The sequence below is a fragment of the Benincasa hispida genome, unplaced genomic scaffold, assembly GCF_027475165.1.
Source record: "Benincasa hispida cultivar pf3 unplaced genomic scaffold, pf3_genome.v1.1 HicScf542, whole genome shotgun sequence".
In the NCBI taxonomy this organism is placed as follows: domain Eukaryota; kingdom Viridiplantae; phylum Streptophyta; class Magnoliopsida; order Cucurbitales; family Cucurbitaceae; genus Benincasa; species Benincasa hispida.
Genome location: NW_028326649.1, coordinates 34,539 through 52,194, shown reverse-complemented (window position 1 = coordinate 52,194; position 17,656 = coordinate 34,539). Strand labels below are relative to the sequence as shown.

General features: G+C 31.9%; 2 protein-coding genes and 1 long non-coding RNA gene across 3 annotated transcripts; 2 read left to right on the top strand and 1 right to left on the bottom strand.

The window, feature by feature from the left end:
- Positions 1 to 4,988: 4,988 nt before the first annotated feature.
- On the top strand, positions 4,989 to 11,003 carry LOC120071349 (5-methyltetrahydropteroyltriglutamate--homocysteine methyltransferase 1-like). Its single transcript, XM_039023571.2, has 12 exons — positions 4,989 to 5,389; positions 6,699 to 7,052; positions 7,164 to 7,251; positions 7,934 to 8,061; positions 8,170 to 8,561; positions 8,660 to 8,823; positions 9,101 to 9,181; positions 9,282 to 9,448; positions 9,540 to 9,645; positions 9,750 to 10,000; positions 10,101 to 10,302; positions 10,443 to 11,003. The coding sequence occupies exons 1-12, from the start codon at positions 5,208 to 5,210 to the stop codon at positions 10,809 to 10,811; spliced, it is 2,484 nt and encodes an 827-aa protein (XP_038879499.1). The 5' UTR covers positions 4,989 to 5,207; the 3' UTR covers positions 10,812 to 11,003.
- Positions 11,004 to 12,199: 1,196 nt separating this feature from the next.
- LOC150030130 (uncharacterized) lies at positions 12,200 to 14,901 on the bottom strand. The gene is made up of 2 exons (XM_090310036.1): positions 14,766 to 14,901; positions 12,200 to 13,347 (listed from the first exon to the last, which is right to left on the bottom strand). The coding sequence occupies exons 1-2, from the start codon at positions 14,863 to 14,865 to the stop codon at positions 12,365 to 12,367; spliced, it is 1,083 nt and encodes a 360-aa protein (XP_090166162.1). The 5' UTR covers positions 14,866 to 14,901; the 3' UTR covers positions 12,200 to 12,364.
- On the top strand, positions 14,754 to 17,510 carry LOC150030129 (uncharacterized). Its single transcript, XR_016527151.1, has 2 exons — positions 14,754 to 14,893; positions 17,183 to 17,510. It is a non-coding gene; the product is annotated as an uncharacterized LOC150030129 (long non-coding RNA).
- Positions 17,511 to 17,656: the final 146 nt, after the last annotated feature.

Sequence of the window (17,656 nt, the reverse complement as noted above, 5' to 3'; positions counted from 1 at the left end):
TCTTTTCCTCTCAAGTCTTAATTACAAATAGAGATCTTTCGAATTGATTTTCACCATCTTTCCACTTCATTTGGCTCATAAAAAGTTCCTAAAACTCTTTTCTTCATCTTTTAAAGCTTTTCATTCTGCAAGCCTTTCTTCTACCACCATCTCCTCGTAAACAACTCTACAATTCAACAATTCATTCAAAATTATATCAACATAAAATTTGCACTTCCTCTAACAGAAAAATTCTAGATCTGCTACTAGTTATCTTGAGTGCATGACGTTGGAACTTACTCTCATGTTATCTCTGTTCAGATTATCAACATGCCCGGAAATCCTAATGCTGCAGCGGAGTGCATGGACGCCTTATTGCCGAGCCTTAAACATGCATTGAAGCAAATGAAAGGAGACAAGAGAGAAAAACATCCTCGTCATGTTCCTCATGCTGAAGCAACACCAATAAATATTTGGGAGCAGAGTTATAAGCTGGCTTCTGAAGGTGTAAGTGAAACTGGGTGCTCTTGTTCTCATTAAATAAAATACAACGTTCTGCAATAATAATCACTGAAACTTGCAACTTTTTGTCCAATAATCTATCATTTCTTTTCAACTTTTCAATATGAACATGATCCTTTCGAATGTTTTATAGAGTCATCTCAGCCTTCTGATGTTTGGATGCTTAGGAGAGCCTTCTGTTTCAGCTAATGTATGTAACCTATGTTGCTGAGTATACAGTCTATAAACAGACAAGGCCATGTCTATAATCTGATGATGTACGTTAAATTATAAGTTTAGTTTCTAAGGCATTGTTTGGTAACTATTTTATTTTTTGTTTTTGAAAATTAAGTTTATTTACTCTCAATTTCTTACAATTATTTGCATTTTTTTCCGTACAAGAGTTGTGTTCTTAGACAAATTAAAAAAAAAAAAGGGTTTTTAAAAGTACTTTTTTAGTTATATATTAAAAAAGTATTTATTTTAGTTTTCAAAGTTTGGCTTGATTTTTTAAAACATTGGTAAAAAGTTAGATAGAAAGAAGAAATTTAGAGATGGAATAAGTGCTTATAGGGTTAATTTTAAAAAATAAAAAACCAAATAGTTATTAAACGTGGCTAAACTTTCACGTTTGTGTTGATTTGATCTTTGAATTTTCAAAAATATCTAATAAGTCTTTAGATTTTTGGATCTTTGTCTATTTGGTTTATTAACTTTAAAAAATGTCTAGTAGATTAATGAATTTTCAATTTTTCGTAACTAGTTGACTTATCTATTTGACAAAATTGTTAGTTCAAGGACCTATTAAATGTAGATATTTCATAAGTTTAGAGCATTTGGATACATAATTAAGAATTGTTAAAATCTATTGAGCACGTCTTAGGACGAAAGATTTTTTAGACTCAAAACTTTAAAGTTCATAAATGAAATATTTTTTCTAGTCAATATATATTTTAAATTGTTTAATGTCGAGTCAGCTTTCTCTTGTTAAGTTTGGATATTTGAAGGGAGTTTTCAAATATCTCAAAGTTGAAAGTTTATTAGATAATTTTTATTTATTATTATTTTAATCTCAATTTATGTTGGAGTTGGTGTTGGGTGCATGAAGTCTAGTGAAGAAATGGGATATGATCCAATCCCTTCAATGGACCAAAAATTAAAACTCTAGCAGAGTAAATTAAAAATAAAATAAGAATTTAGCAACAACTATGAAAATGAATATTTATTTATAAATATAGTAAAATATCATTATTTATCTGTGATAGATTGCGATAGACTACGATAGATATCTATCATTGTTAGTAATAGATGTCTATTGCGGTCTATCATGATCTATCACTTATAGATAGTAATATTTTATTTTAGTTGAAAATATTTTCAACAATTTTACCATTTAAAATAATTATTCAGATATTTATTAATCTTAGAATAAAAATGTCTTGTTATGAATTTGAAACCTATTATTGATATTAATTCGATCAAATAATCCCATGGATTCATTGGTCTAAGCAGACAGAATATATCTCATCTAATGGATTTTATATTCTATTGCATCATTTAATTAAAAAATTACTACACTATTGAATAAAAGTGCAATACTTTGGTTAATGACTATAGATAACATGATTAGTACTTTAAAAGTAAAACTGTTTGGTCGTTTTGAACCTAATTAAGTGGATAATGCATCGATTACTATTTTAAACATTAATATTTCAATCTACATTACCAATAGCTGAGCTTAAGAAAGAGGGAAAAAAAAAGAAGTAAAAAAGGTTGGTGAATTGGCAGAAAGAATGACTTCTAAGGCTTGAGACTTGAGAGAATGAAATGTTAGCTATATCTTGGTGACCAACTACTACTTGCTCCACCAACTTTGTGGCTTATATTTCCAATGATCAAAGAATTATTATTATTACTAGCGAAATTTTGAGAAATAGAGAAATAAAGAAACATTCACACGAAATAGTAAAATTTAGTCATTTTAGATTTTTATTAGTTTCCATCACTAATAGACATTGATATACTTCTATCCGCCTTTATCAATAAAGTTTCTATCACTGATAGAGGCTGATAGAAGTCTATCAACGTGTTTTTTTTGCTATTTCTATAAACAAAATTAAGCTTTGTACAAATAATTTTGATCACTGTGCAAATTATTTGTTAATAACTTTGTCAAAACCCAACAAGAAAAAGGAAATCAATGTCATTTTTACTTAAAATCTTATTGTAATGTATATATGTGTTATAGTTCATTCAACATAAATAGAGAGTACCTTATGACAAATTCTCAAATAAAAAAATAAAAAAAATTAATGAGAGGGTAAAGCTTGTCAACTTTTTCATGTTTAAGGGTAAAGATTTAAATTTGGATACAATTTGATGAAGTTTAGAGCTTAGGTATAAATTTGATATGTTTTCCAACTTTTTGGGTTTATCAACTGCACATCTTGCCCAATTTTGATTTCTCAAACCCATGTTTTTTCTCCCAAATAAGAAGAAAGAACAAAACTAAACAAATGGCAAAAACCAAAAAGTGCCCCATAAATAATGATGGAGTTTGGTTAAAAGGTTAAAATATCATGTTTTAGTTACAATATTTTAAATGTTAAAATAAACTTTAAAAGAAAAAAAAAAGTAAGGTTAACTCGATGGTAATTGATCTAATTTTCATTTTAAAGGTTTGAGGTTTGATCTATCGTCTTTATAGTTGTTGTAATATAAAGATTCACTTGAAATGGATTAAACCACTAGCGAAGCCACGTACAATTATTGACCATAGTAACAGTCTTAAAATATGGAGATCCATTCAGAAAGGACAAAACAGTAATCACCATTGTGATCCACTCACAAATTATTGATTGAAATAAAAGGTCGCAAGGTAATGAGATAATTTAAGCTATGTTTGATAATCATTTAATTTTTTTAATTAAAAATTTCATTTTTTCCTCTCAATTTCTTCATAGTTTTCATTTCTTATTAGGTATTTGATTTCTAAGCTAATTTTCAAAAATAAAAACAAGTCTTTGACTCTTTTTAGTTTTCAAATTTTGGGTTTACTTTTGAGAACCCTCCTAAAATATAGACGATAAAACCTAGAAAATAATAGTTTGAGTGAGTGCTTATAGACTTAATTTTAAAACATAAAACTAAAGTCTCGTTTGGTAATCATTTGATTTTTGTTTTTATTTTTTAAAATTAAGTTTATAAACACTTCTTTCACGTCTAAACTTCTTGTTTTGTTATCTACCTCTTCCAATGTTTTCAAAAATCAAGTCAACTTTTGAAAACTAAAAAATGTAATATTTAAAAATTTGTTTTTGTTTTTAGAATTTGATTAAGAACTCAACTCTTGTAATTAAGAAAAATGCAAATAATAAGAAATTGAGAGGAAAAAAACTAATTTTCAAAAACCAAAACAAAAAAATGGAATGGTTACCCAACAGAACCTAAAATCAAGGCCCAATGACCATTTTTTTTTTAAAGATTAAGTCTATTTCCTCTTAATTTTCTTACAATTGATTGCATCTTTCTTAAGTAAACGAGTTGAATTCTTAATTTGATTATAAAAATGGTTTAAATCCTATTTTAGTCCCTGAATTTTGAATCATGTTCTATTTTAGTTCATAAACTTTAAAAAACGTTTGTTTTAATCCCTAAACTTTAAAAAGTGTTTATTTTAGTCCTTATTATTAAAATTATGTTAACTTTCAATAGATGTGAAGGAGCCTATAATTTTGGATGTCTAGACTCTAGATGTATTGAACAAAATGAAGGTGCAAAATTTTGAACTAAAAATGTTTTTTAAATTCTTCATTTTTTTTTTTTTTTTTTTTTTTTTTTTTTTTTTTTTTTTCTTTTTTTTTTTTTTTTTTTTTTATTATTTTTTTTTTTTTTTTTTTTTTTTTTTTTTATTTTTTTTTTTTTTAAATTCTTCCACTTTGTCACTTCATTCAAAATTGAAACTCTAGATATTTGTTAGAGTAATTAACTTATTTGATAGCCTAATCATTAAAAAGTACAAGTCATCTTGCCATTTTGTTAAAGAGTTAACAAAATCTTAATATATCAGGGACCAAAATAAGCATTTTTAAAAGTTTAAGGATTAAAACGAACATTTTAAAAAGTTTAGAGATCAAAATAAATCAATATTCAAAATTCAGAAACTAAAACAAATATTTTTAAAAGTTTAGAAATCAAAATAGAATATTATTCGAGAGATAAAAATAAAATTTAAACCTTCAACAATAGAAAGAAGTTTTCAAAGCTTACTTGGTTAGTTTTTAAAATTTAGTATGATTTTTAAAAATATTGGTAAAAAGTATATAAATAACCTAAGAAATGAAGGTTCGTTATTTAAATTTCAACTGAGAAGAAATAAATATTTATAGATTTAAATTTAAAAAAATTAAAATTAAAAACAAAATCATTACTCAAATGGTTATTAAACAAACTTAAATAATTTCTATATTTTGAGCCTTTTTAAGTATTTATTATTATTAAACAAAATTAGAACTCATGGCTGTAAAAGAAAAATGAAGGTAATGGAAGGAAGAACACATGGATCATTTGACACAAACGACTGTGAAACCCGGCCTGGATTTTGGATCTAGCGGGTGGGTTTGGTGGTGATGTGAGAGAGAGAGAGAGAAAAAAATGAGGTTCTCAAATCCAAAGGGTGGGTTCGTTTTTGGTGGAGATGTGAGAGAATGAGAAAAATCCGAGTATAAATGACCCAACTTCCACTGAAATCACTTGAGCCCTTTGCAATATCATCGTCTTCTTCCTCATCATCCTCCATCTTTGCACTGAGAAGAGGAGCAATTGCCCCATTTTCATATCTCCTTTTCTCCTCCATCCACCATCTTCCTTCCCTTCGCTTATCAATTCGCACTACTTCCACTGTTGTCAGGTATTTCTCTCACTCTCTGATGCGTTTCTGTGTTGTGGAGTCTTTTGGGGTTGTTTTTTGCATCGTTTTGTGATCTGGGTATGGATTATATAGGCTATTTTTGTGGTTGATTCTTTGTAATTAAGCTTTAAATCATCTAATGGAATTGTGGGGCTTTTGTGAAATGGTCGTAGCTGATTTGTAATAGATGAACATGAAGGCAAGGACTTTTCGTTTCGTTTTCTCTATGTTCTTTCTTAGAGTCTTGGAGTTCGAGGAGCTCTGTAGTTTATTTTCCTTTTCTTTTTCTTTTGTTCCCTAAGTTGTGTTAGATGATATGATTTTAAATTTGTCTACACCCATCCGCACAAAGTTTTGGGTTAATGGTGATTTAAGATGGTATCTAGAGCTCTTGTTAAAAAAAAACCCTGTAAGACTATAATATTATTTCTTCTCCAATTAATATAGATTTTCACTTGTCTTCTTGATATTTCAACCCACGAGAAGAGTATTAGATGATATGATATTAAATTTATCTTCATCTATCAATTTAAGCTTTTGGATCAATAAGTGATTTAAGAATTTGGCTACACTTGATTAGGTGGATGAGGTTTTTCCTTTTTTATTTATTTATTTATTTTTTTTTTTTGCTCTAGTGCCGTTTTGATTGTTCTATTGTGGCATTTTTGTACTGATGATACAAGCTCCACAAGATTTGAACTAATGAGGCTTTCTACATTTATGATTGGTTCTTCTTCATATTAAAATTCTACATGTTGATTGCTGATTCTGTGAATTATGTGTGCCATCTTTCTGAAATGAAATGAAGCCATTAATACTATTTTCAGAAAAATTAGTTCGTAATAATGGTGTGTCAATTTTGATAATGGTATTCTTTCATGTATACATAAAATGAAAATTTTTGTTGTTCTTAGTAGTTAATAACATAGCTTAACAGCAAACAAGTGGGTCTGTTCACAACATAATAACTTAAAATTCTAAACATCATGGGTTGTCACAGTGGTCAATAAAGGGCTATGTGTAGGGTGAGATGGTTGTTTCGTGAGAATAGTCGAGTGCAAGCTAGTTTGGATGCTCATGGATTAAGAAGCTTAAAATTCTTAGTCTTCTGAAGTTGGCTTTGGTTGGGCAAAGCCTCCTTGAAATTAGTGAGGTGGGCTGTGAACAAGGAGTGGGTCCTCAGTATCTCCATTATCAAAAGAAAATTTATCTTATATTAGAGGAATCTGGGAAATTGTTATTGAAAATGATCGTTGAGTTCTAATGAAAATTTCATTTTTATATATATTTTCTTGTTATTATGTAACAGAGCAATGGCCTCTCACATTGTTGGTTATCCCCGCATTGGTCCGAAGAGAGAACTTAAATTTGCCTTGGAGTCTTTCTGGGATGGGAAAAGCAGTGCTGATGACTTGCAGAAAGTGGCTGCTGATCTCAGATCATCTATTTGGAAGCAGATGGCCGACGCTGGAATCAAGTTTATCCCAAGCAACACTTTTTCGTATTATGATCAAGTACTCGACACAGCGACTATGCTTGGTGCCGTTCCTTCAAGATATGGATGGAACGGTGGTGAGATTGGATTTGACATCTACTTCTCCATGGCTAGAGGGAATGCTTCGGTTCCTGCCATGGAAATGACGAAGTGGTTTGATACCAACTAGTATGTGAAAAACTATATGCATTTCCTTACATTTTTATGATAGTTTTGTTTGTAAGACTTCTATTAGTCAATGATTTGAGGAATGTTAATAAAGTGTGTATTTTATTACAGCCATTACATTGTCCCAGAGCTGAGTCCAGAAGATAAATTCACCTATGCATCTCACAAAGCAGTAAACGAGTACAAGGAAGCTAAAGCTGTAAGATTTCTTATAAAAAATGAGAAAGAAAAAACACTTAAAAGGAACTTATTTGCTGATTTTGGCAAATGGTGGTAGGTTCAAGTCTCATGTGAATTAGATGAATTCAAGGAAGGATGTACCTAACTCGTTTGCACTTGTATTTTTTTTTTTTTTTTTTTTAATCGTCCACCGAGAAAAAGTTTAAAAATTTTCTTAGCCTATTAACAGAAGTACAAGTTGACTTTGAAGTATTTCATCTATCCTAAAACATCTCAACAACTGTTGTATCCTTTTCCAGTTTGATTAATCTTTTTCTTTCCTTCTCGTCGTCTGTTGGTTCTTCTAATTCAGTGTTTTATTTTATTTTATTAACTTTTTTAAATCATTTGACCTATCCTACTGATGCATACTACTTTTTTACACTCCATCTTATATAATATTGTATTTCTTATATCTAAAGAGGCATCTTGCTTTTATCATGTCATAGGACCTTCTTTTTTAGCCATTCATATTTAAAACATGCGAGATGCCTTATATGGAATACCATGCCTTTTACTTTAAGACTTGTTTCAAGTGAAGAATATTTGAATAAATGACTGGATGGAAAACAATGATATTTGAAGTTCCGTCATGAAATTTCAATATAAGCATATTAAGCATTTTTGTTTTTTTTCCCATATACTCCCACTTTTCTATGCAGCTTGGAGTCGAGACCGTCCCAGTTCTTGTAGGCCCTGTATCCTTCTTGTTGCTTTCGAAACCAGCCAAGGGAGTTGAGAAATCCTTTTCACTTCTCTCTCTAGTTGACAAAATTCTTCCTGTTTATAAGTCAGTACTTCTTTTCCTCTTTTTAGATGTTCGTCTTATTCATGTATTCACCATGTCATTTCAGTTCCATTGTCTTCTTATTTTATTAACTGTTATTTGTGCCTGCAGAGAAGTTGTTTCAGAGCTGAAAGCTGCTGGTGCCACCTGGATTCAATTTGATGAGCCTACACTTGTGAAAGATCTTGATGCACACCAGTTACAAGCATTTGCTCATGCCTACTCAGAGCTGGAATCCGTCTTATCTGGTTTAAATGTTCTGATTGAGACATATTTTGCTGATGTTCCTGCTGAGGCATACAAGACTCTCACCTCTTTGAAGGGTGTCTCTGGTTATGGATTCGATCTAGTTCGTGGAACACAGACACTTGATCTGATCAAAGGTGGATTTCCTTCGGGCAAATATCTGTTTGCCGGAGTGGTTGATGGAAGAAACATATGGTCAAATGACCTTCAAGCTTCCATAACTACCTTAGAGGCATTAGAAAAAGTTGTTGGGAAAGGTGCTTGTTTCTTACTTGCTAGCACATTTTATATTAACGTGGATTCATTTTCAGACTATAAGCAGTGGTAATATACGCTGTTCTTGTATCCTCTACAGAAAAGATTGTCGTCTCCACTTCATGCTCTCTTCTTCACACTGCTGTTGATCTGGTGAACGAAACAAAATTAGATGATGAAATTAAGTCCTGGCTTGCTTTTGCTGCGCAGAAAGTTGTTGAAGTTAATGCCTTGGCTAAGGCACTCGCTGGACATAAAGATGAGGTACGTTATTTGTCTGATTTCATCTTGCAATAGGAACTTAGGGGCAGGATGTTGTACCGTAAATAAAATGATGTAACCTTAGGTTAGTTGCATAATCTGGGTTGAATACCCAGGGTACAAATGAAACAACATATATATATAAAATAAACAACCCTTAACTTATTTGACATGAAATGGAGATCTATAGTTGCATAGGAACTGAAGATGTTAAAATTTGAGCTTATAATTATTTTCCTTTTTGAAAAAAAATTGAGCTTATAACTGTCACTTCTTCCAGGCATATTTTTCTGCCAATGCTGCAGCCCAAGCTTCAAGGAAATCATCCCCAAGAGTGACAAATGAGGCTGTCCAAAAAGCTGTAAGGAATTATTTGAAGTATATTAAATATCATTTTGTAAGATCTTTCTATATTCTTGCAGATTATGTGCTTGACCTGATTTCTGTTTCGACTTGCTTAGGCTGCTGCTCTGAAGGGCTCTGACCACCGCCGGGCAACAAATGTAAGTGTCAGGTTGGATGCTCAGCAGAAGAAGTTGAACCTTCCAATTCTACCAACTACAACAATTGGATCCTTCCCTCAAACTATGGATCTTAGAAGAGTGCGACGCGAATTTAAAGCAAAAAAGTAAGCCTTTTTGTCTTTGGATATAGTTGTTCGTCTTAAAAAAAGTATAGTGCTATTAATTTTCTAGTACTGTTGCATCCTATTCCTTTAGAATCTCTGAGGAAGACTATGTCAGCTCCATCAAGGAGGAAATCAATAAAGTTGTTCAGCTGCAGGAAGAGCTCGACATCGATGTCTTGGTGCACGGAGAGCCCGAGGTAAGCATTTGTCTTGAAAGAATACTGAAGTACATTTAAATGACCATATATTGTCTAGGTTTGAACTGTGGTGTGTGGCATCTGAATTTTTGTTAATGCCTCAGAGAAATGATATGGTTGAGTACTTTGGAGAGCAACTGTCTGGCTTCGCCTTCACTGTCAATGGTTGGGTCCAATCCTACGGATCCCGTTGTGTTAAGCCGCCTATCATCTATGGTGATGTCAGTCGTCCAAAACCTATGACTGTCTTTTGGTCGACAATGGCTCAGAGCATGACCAAGCGACCTATGAAGGGAATGCTTACCGGTCCAGTTACAATCTTGAACTGGTCCTTTGTTAGAAATGACCAACCAAGGTATGAAAATTTAATGAATCTCAGTTGCTGTTTCTTGGTCCTCTGTTTTACTGAGGGCAGTTCGCGGTAGTTAACTCAATATAACCCTGGTTTTTCATAGGTTTGAGACATGTTACCAAATCGCCTTAGCGATCAAGGACGAGGTTGAGGATCTCGAGAAAGCTGGTATTACTGTCATCCAGATTGATGAAGCAGCACTGAGAGAAGGTTTGCCTCTCCGAAAGTCCGAGGAAAATTTCTACTTGAATTGGGCTGTTCATTCGTTCCGAATCACCAACTGTGGTGTTCAAGATACCACCCAGGTTCTTTTCTCCTCCCTTTTCTTATAAGCCGATGATCTCTCATAAAATCGATGTATTTGTGTTGTTTCGTGTTTTTTGCATCGAGTTGTAAAACGGTTTTGTCAGTGACATGGTGAAATTTATGATTTTGATGACTGCAGATCCACACCCACATGTGCTACTCGAACTTCAACGACATCATCCATTCGATAATCGACATGGATGCTGATGTGATCACCATTGAGAATTCCAGGTCAGATGAGAAGCTTCTGTCTGTCTTCCGTGAGGGAGTAAAGTACGGTGCTGGAATCGGACCTGGAGTCTACGACATCCATTCGCCTCGTATTCCCTCAACCGATGAAATCGCTGACAGGATCAACAAGATGCTTGCTGTTCTCGAAAGCAACATCCTCTGGGTGAACCCCGACTGCGGTCTCAAAACCCGAAAGTACACTGAAGTCAAGCCCGCCCTCCTCAACATGGTTGCTGCTGCTAAGCTCCTTCGCTCACAACTGGCCAGTGCCAAGTGAGTTCGAGAATACTGTGGCTTTTACCTTAGGAAAAGAAAACTTAAATTTTCAATAAGATTTTGGCCTTCTGGTGAATTGATCTTGTTCTCTTTCTTGGAATGTCCTCATTTTCTTAGGGAAGGAATGGACAATGTAATCAAATTCCCATTGTGGCTTTTGTTTAAAGAAATTAAAATTTTTTGTTTTTTCTCAGCTTTTCTCATTAAAGCCATTCATTGTGCAAATTAGTTCAGATGAGGTATCAATGATATTAGAGTAATGATTAGCTACCCCTAATCTTATACTAACATTTTTTCACACGAAAGAAAAATTAAAAAAATTCATAATTTTTAATTATCAAACTGCTACGTGGCAGTTTTTTATTGAGAAGTTTCATGGAATGCATAGAGATAGGTGTAGTGCACAAATACTTCTAATTGTTTGTAGAATCGATATCAGATACAGATATGATATGAATACGTCCAAATGTGTATGTGGTAGATACGTGTGATACGTGATTTGAAGTATTTGATTTTTTTATTTTTATTTTTAATTTTCAGATATGCGTATCTACTTCAGATACGTGGGTCAATTTTTTTTTTTTTTCAAATTTAAGCCTAACCGCTTAAAAAAACCCAACCCACAACCCATTTATTTTAGTAGGAGAGATTTTAAAATCATAAAAATCACTCAAAGACACACTTTTAATTACTCAAAATTAATTTTGTTTTCAATTTTACACTTTTAAATACAATTTTTATATCATCAAAATTAGTTTTGAAGAATTAAACATGTTTCATAGTGATTTTGAAAATGACAAAAGTGATTTCAACCATTTTAAAATCACTTCCAAACGTAAAAGTATACTTAAATTGAGCAATCCAAAACAAAATAAATTAAAAATGATAAAAACATAATAATTTTTTTTTAAAAAAACCTGAAACATAATTAAATCTTCATTCTTCCATTCTCTTTCACTATTTAAATCATGATTCACATCCCCTTCATCCACAACTTCATTCTTCAATCTTCATATTCTACTTTTCTCCTACCGTCTACTCTAATTGCTCAACAATCACTCGATATTACTAGATTTTTTTTTCAAGTTTTCACTTTCCTCTTGAATCTATTTTAATCTAACTTAAAATAAGTATTATAACAATTAACTAGACATTATATATATATATATATATATATACACACGTATCTTCGACGTATCCGTATCTTAATTTTTTTATAAATTAACATATCGTATCTGTATCTGTGTCTGTATTTCTCCAAGAGCACCTAAGTATTTTCCATGATATTATAGTCTTGAGTCAATGTATTTGTTAAACTTAGAATAATAATTAGATGGTTACTTAAGTTATATTATATAGAGAGATGAATTTCTGAACTTTTGACAGACATGTTTTTAAGTTGTGTTTAAATTGACATTAAAGAAAAGAGAGAAAAAACAACAGCAAGTTCGAATAGTAATTGTAAATATAACAATTTTATTTCCATTCTCTCGAATGAACTCTTTCACATATTTCATTATTCACTCATAAACTTGAAGTTTGTTCATACCTTCCTCACAACTCTTCCTCCACATGACCTTTCTTTGTAAGATTCAGATACACAATCACAAAAACAGCAACCCCCAAAACCAAAGTCACCATATTGGTCCTCAATTCCTTCACCACCTCATCAATAATCTGTTTGTAGCCTTGTCTTCTTCTAAACCTTCCACTCTCTTCCACCATTTCCTCACTCCTCCTCTTCCTCCTCCTCCTCCTCCTCTCTTCTGCAACTCCACCTTCCTTCTCCTCCCCCATTTTTGAACCACCTCCTTCTTTCCCCTCCCCCATTTTTGACCCAACTTCTTCTTTCCCTTCTTCCTCTCTTGTCTTCTCCAAAGCATCCTGCAGTGTTGTATGTGCTTTTGCCTTCTCCTCTGTTTCTTTCTCTGTTCTGTTCTTCAAAGCTAAGTCTTGAACTGGCTGTCCGCTGCCCATGGAGGGTGTCTCGGCGGGTTTTGGGGTCCTCGCCGGTGCTGCAATTGCCTCCTGTGGCTTTGGAGGAGTGGGGATTTGTTTCCCACTTGCCTGTGATTGAGGCCTCTCGTTTTGGGTCTTTGGGGCATTTGGTCGAACAGTTGGCGGGTCGACTGTGGGTTTTGCGGCAGCGGGCTTCCGAGGCTCGGCTTTCTCGTTTTGGCTCTTTGGGGCATTTGGTCGAACAGTTGGTGAGTCGACTGTAGGTTTCGCGGCGGCAGGCTTCGGAGGCTCGGGTTTGGGTTTTGTGACGGCGGGCGGCCGTTTGGATTCAGCCGTGGGCTTGGGTTGCTGCTGATCCGGTAGGTTGATGGAAGAGACGGCGGAGGGTTTCTTGGGCTGTTTCACGTAGAGGATACCTTCCTCCAATTTGGCAGAGATCTTGTCGGCGTCGGCGTCGGCGGGGATATCGATTTCCTTTTGGAATCGAAGCCACTTGCCGCTGCCGAGCCTCCGTTCGCCGGAGACCCTCAACTTTCCGGTGGATGTCACCTGAACTTTCAGTTGGTTGCTTCTAAAACCTGTATAGAATTAGAATGAGATTAAAATAATATTTTGTTCCTCTGTCGTGAGAGCATTCAATTTTAGTCTTGATAAATCTTAAAATTAGTCCAATGACTATTTAATGTTATTTTTTATTAAAAAATTATCATCTATTAGATTTTTTCTAATACAACGAATGAGAGTTTAAACCTCCGATCTCATAGGTCAAAGTGCATGACAATTTCAAAATTTATTTATATATTATATTTTCTTATTATTATTTAATTAGAATTGGACATTTTAAATTATAATGATGGAAATTGAACTACAAAATTCAAGACATTTGAAAAAATCTTCATAAATAATCTCTATGGTAGAGAGCAAAGACTAATTATGAATTAAACCATAAACATTATTTAGGAGGTTTTATTAAATCATAAAAATTAAACTTAACTTTTAAAATTATAGGAACTTAATTCTAATTTTCTTCAAAACCATAGAGTCAAAGCATTTCATCAAAATTTATACAAATTTCACATTATGTTATTTCTCCTCAATAAAAATTATAGTCCTCATAATAGATTTTTTCTCAAAACATGGTTTTGCAATATTTATAAAGAGTCAAGAATAATATTTTAATTTTTTCGAGAGTAAAGATAAGTAAAGGCATATATTATATTTCTATTAACATTTTCAAATTTCAATTACTTCGTTACAAACCATTAAAAAACAAGCTCTAAAATATCACTAAAATGAATATAATATAGATAGACAAACATTTTAAAAATCATAAAACATTTATTTATCAAAATATTTTTTTTGAAATTTTCCTCAAAACATTACATTTTATCTATATTCTTAAGTTGAGAACTTAACATTTAAGGTTAAGGTCCCGATAACAATTTATTTTTTAGTTTTCTAGGTTTTTACTCTTGAAAATTAAAGATATGAATATCCAACCATCTCTAAAATTTATCTATTATTTTATTATCTATTTTGCTTCAATATTTTAAAAAACTAAACTAAAATTTGAAAAAAAAAAACAGTTCTTAAAATTTTGCTGGTTGTATTTTGTAGCATGGCTAAGAATTAATCTCTTAATTTAACTTTTAAGTATTTAATTTTAAAAATGAGTTATTTTAGAAAAAAAAAATAAAAATAGTCTTTTAAACATGTGTTTTTTGAATGGCTTTTATTAAAAGAGTTTAATAAAAACAATTTTTTTATAAAAAGATTTTTTGTCTAATCAATCTAAACCGATCATAAATCATGAAAAATGAAAATATGGTAAGAAAATGATTGAAAATACGTTTAAGAAAAAAAAAAACAAAATGATTACTCGACTTAAATGACAAAATTGAGAGATATTTTGTGTAATTTAGCCCTTTATTTTCAGAATAAAAGAAAAAAAAGGGAAACTGCAAAAGGCAGAAAAGAAGGCGGAAAAATGTAAAACCTAAGAGGTGGACGATAAGAACATGAGAATCGGGCTGATGAACCCAATCAAATCGAGGATCGAACTCCTGGAAAATTTTCGACGAAGAAAAAGGATCCATTGGCGTTGCGTTTCGATTTTCCTCTCAGGTAATTGTAATTCTGATTTCTTCTCAACGTCTTCTGTTTCAGGCATTTCTTTACGACATCTTTATATATATCCAATTGGATTTTTTCGTTTCGATGTTGATTCGAAATCTGGAACTTGAAATCGCCAAATAGGAATTTCTTTCGGATTAGTAATTCCTTCGTTTGAAGCTTTCTTTGTGCTTCGGCCATGGCGGTTGCTTGCAGATTTGCTCATTTCCTCACTTCCTCCTTTGGTAAAGTGAAGATTCTTTGTTTATTTCTCAACACTCTTTTCCTGACCCTATTGATTTAAGTTTTTAGGATGAATTTGGAGGCTAATAGTTTTGAGTGGAGAGATTTTTGTTAAATTACAACTTTGGATCAATCAACTAAATTATTTGTTTTACCAATCCTCTTAAACTTTGATTGCATTTTAAAACTAGTCATGGAGTGAAAATTGAGACCTAAAATGGTCTATAATGAATTAAAATGGAAATTTGAATCGTCACATATTTTAGGTCACCAACTCATCGTTTCAAGTCAGGATTTCCGTACTGTATTAGAGTTTTGAAACAAGACCAAGGGTAATTTTGTCACTTTTGAACGTATGAGGGAGTGTTTGGACCCCGAATTGAATTGAATGGAGTTGACTATTATATCTTGTGTTTGAACTTATTGAAGATGACATTTATTTTAACCTACACTTAGCTATATAAAGACGTAAATCGTCTTTACCATGAACACTATTATTTGGAGACCTTCTTCAACTACACAATGTATCCAATTACACAATATATTTTTCATGGTGGATACTTTGTGTAATTTTTGTTTGGTTTTTATATCTTCAAGTATATAGAAATATGTTGACATAGTTTTGAATGGTTTTTCTATTTTCATTTAAATATAAAATAATATAGAATCACTAAATTACGAAATAATGTTTTTTTAAATTATAGAATAAAAAAATTGAAAAAGTTTCTAACTTTAACCTTTTTTTTTTTTTTTTTAAGTATAGTTATAAAAAAATGTAGTATAAAAAATGTTTTGAAATTACTTTCTTAACTTAAAGTTAACAATATAATTAAAAAACGACTTTGGTTGTAAAATTGAAGAGTACAACAGAGCACAATAGGAATATAGATATAGAGAAAATATAATATAATAATAAAATAAAATAAAATAACTAAACAATTAAAATAAAATAAAGAAATTTATAGAAAATGGGGAAAAAATATGGAAATTTAAAAATTCTAAATTTTTCAATCACTTCTTTTCTTTTCTTCACCAATCACATCTATATGCAAACCCACCTAATACCATTATTTATAGCCAATTTGGCAAGTTGGTGGTAGACTTATTTGGATTATTTGGACACTGATAATGTGTAATTACAAAACACATGGATAAAATGCAGCAAATATGGAACAATGGAGGATGAAGCATTTATTCTTGGAATAGGCCATTTGTTTTTAGGACACTAATGATGGACATCTATTTTTATTATAATATTTATAATATTCCCTCTCAGATGTCTATTATATATATATATATATATATGAAATATGTCTCGTTAAAACCTTACTAGGAAAAAAATTTAGTGGGAAAAAATCTTAGTAAAGGAAAAATATTACATATTTCATATATTCTAATACTTCTACAAAAATACAATATATTTGCTCCCTTTAATGGAAATATCACTTGAGATCTCTAATTCGTCGCATTTCAATGCTGTACATCAATTTTTTAAAGGTTGCAGCAGTTAATGACTTTGTAAATAAGTCTGCTAGGTTATCTTTCGAATAAATTTATTATATAGTGATGTTGCCATTTTCTTCAAGATCATGTGTAGAAAAACTTCGGTAAAATATGTTTTGATCTATCTCCTTTAATACATCATCATTTGATTTGGGTTATGCATGTTGTACTATTTTTGTATAATATCGTTTGAAGATTTTTACTAGAAGACAAGTCGCATGTTTCACGAATGTGCTAAGTGATTGATCTTAGCCATACACATTCTCTACTAACCACATGAATTGCAAGAATTTCAACATGATTTGAGGAAGTGGTTGTTATGGTTTGTTTCATTGATCACCATGATAAAGCGGTTTCTCCACATGTGAATAGATAACCTATTTGATATTTAGTTTTGTGTGGATCAGATAAATATCCAAAATCTGCATAACCAACTATATTAAAATTTGATTTATTTTAATAAAATGAATTGGCAGCTCTCAAAAAGAGCTATTATTCCTAGCTTAATTCGGGCCCGTTACTGGATTTTATGTCTTTATTTTTCTTACTTTGTAGGTATCGGTCAACGAAGAGGTAGAATTGGCGATTTGGAGCCGACCAGAGTTTAATTTAAAGCAATTTGGAGTTGATTTGAGCATCCGGGCTTCAAAGGAGTTGGAATTGCCAAATTGCCATCGAGTTCCTTCGAGTATTCTATATTTTTATTAATGGCATCAAGTATAAGTGAATATAATCAACCATTGAGTAATTGAGTAAATTGCCATCGAGTATCATCGAGTAAAAGGTTGTCGAGTATAATTGAGTAAACGAACGTCGAGCATCGAGTAAAGGACCATCGTGCATTGAGGATCGAGTTTTTGATAGAATGTTCAGTGTTGCACCATTTTCCCTGATGCTTGTGACCCTCTTCTATCTCCAACACTGCGAAGATTTTTATAAATACCTCCTTTCGTCTTTAGGTCAAAATATGCTGAATTTTCGGGTTGTACCATGTAAATGGTCTCCTCAAGATTGCCATTTAGAAAGGTC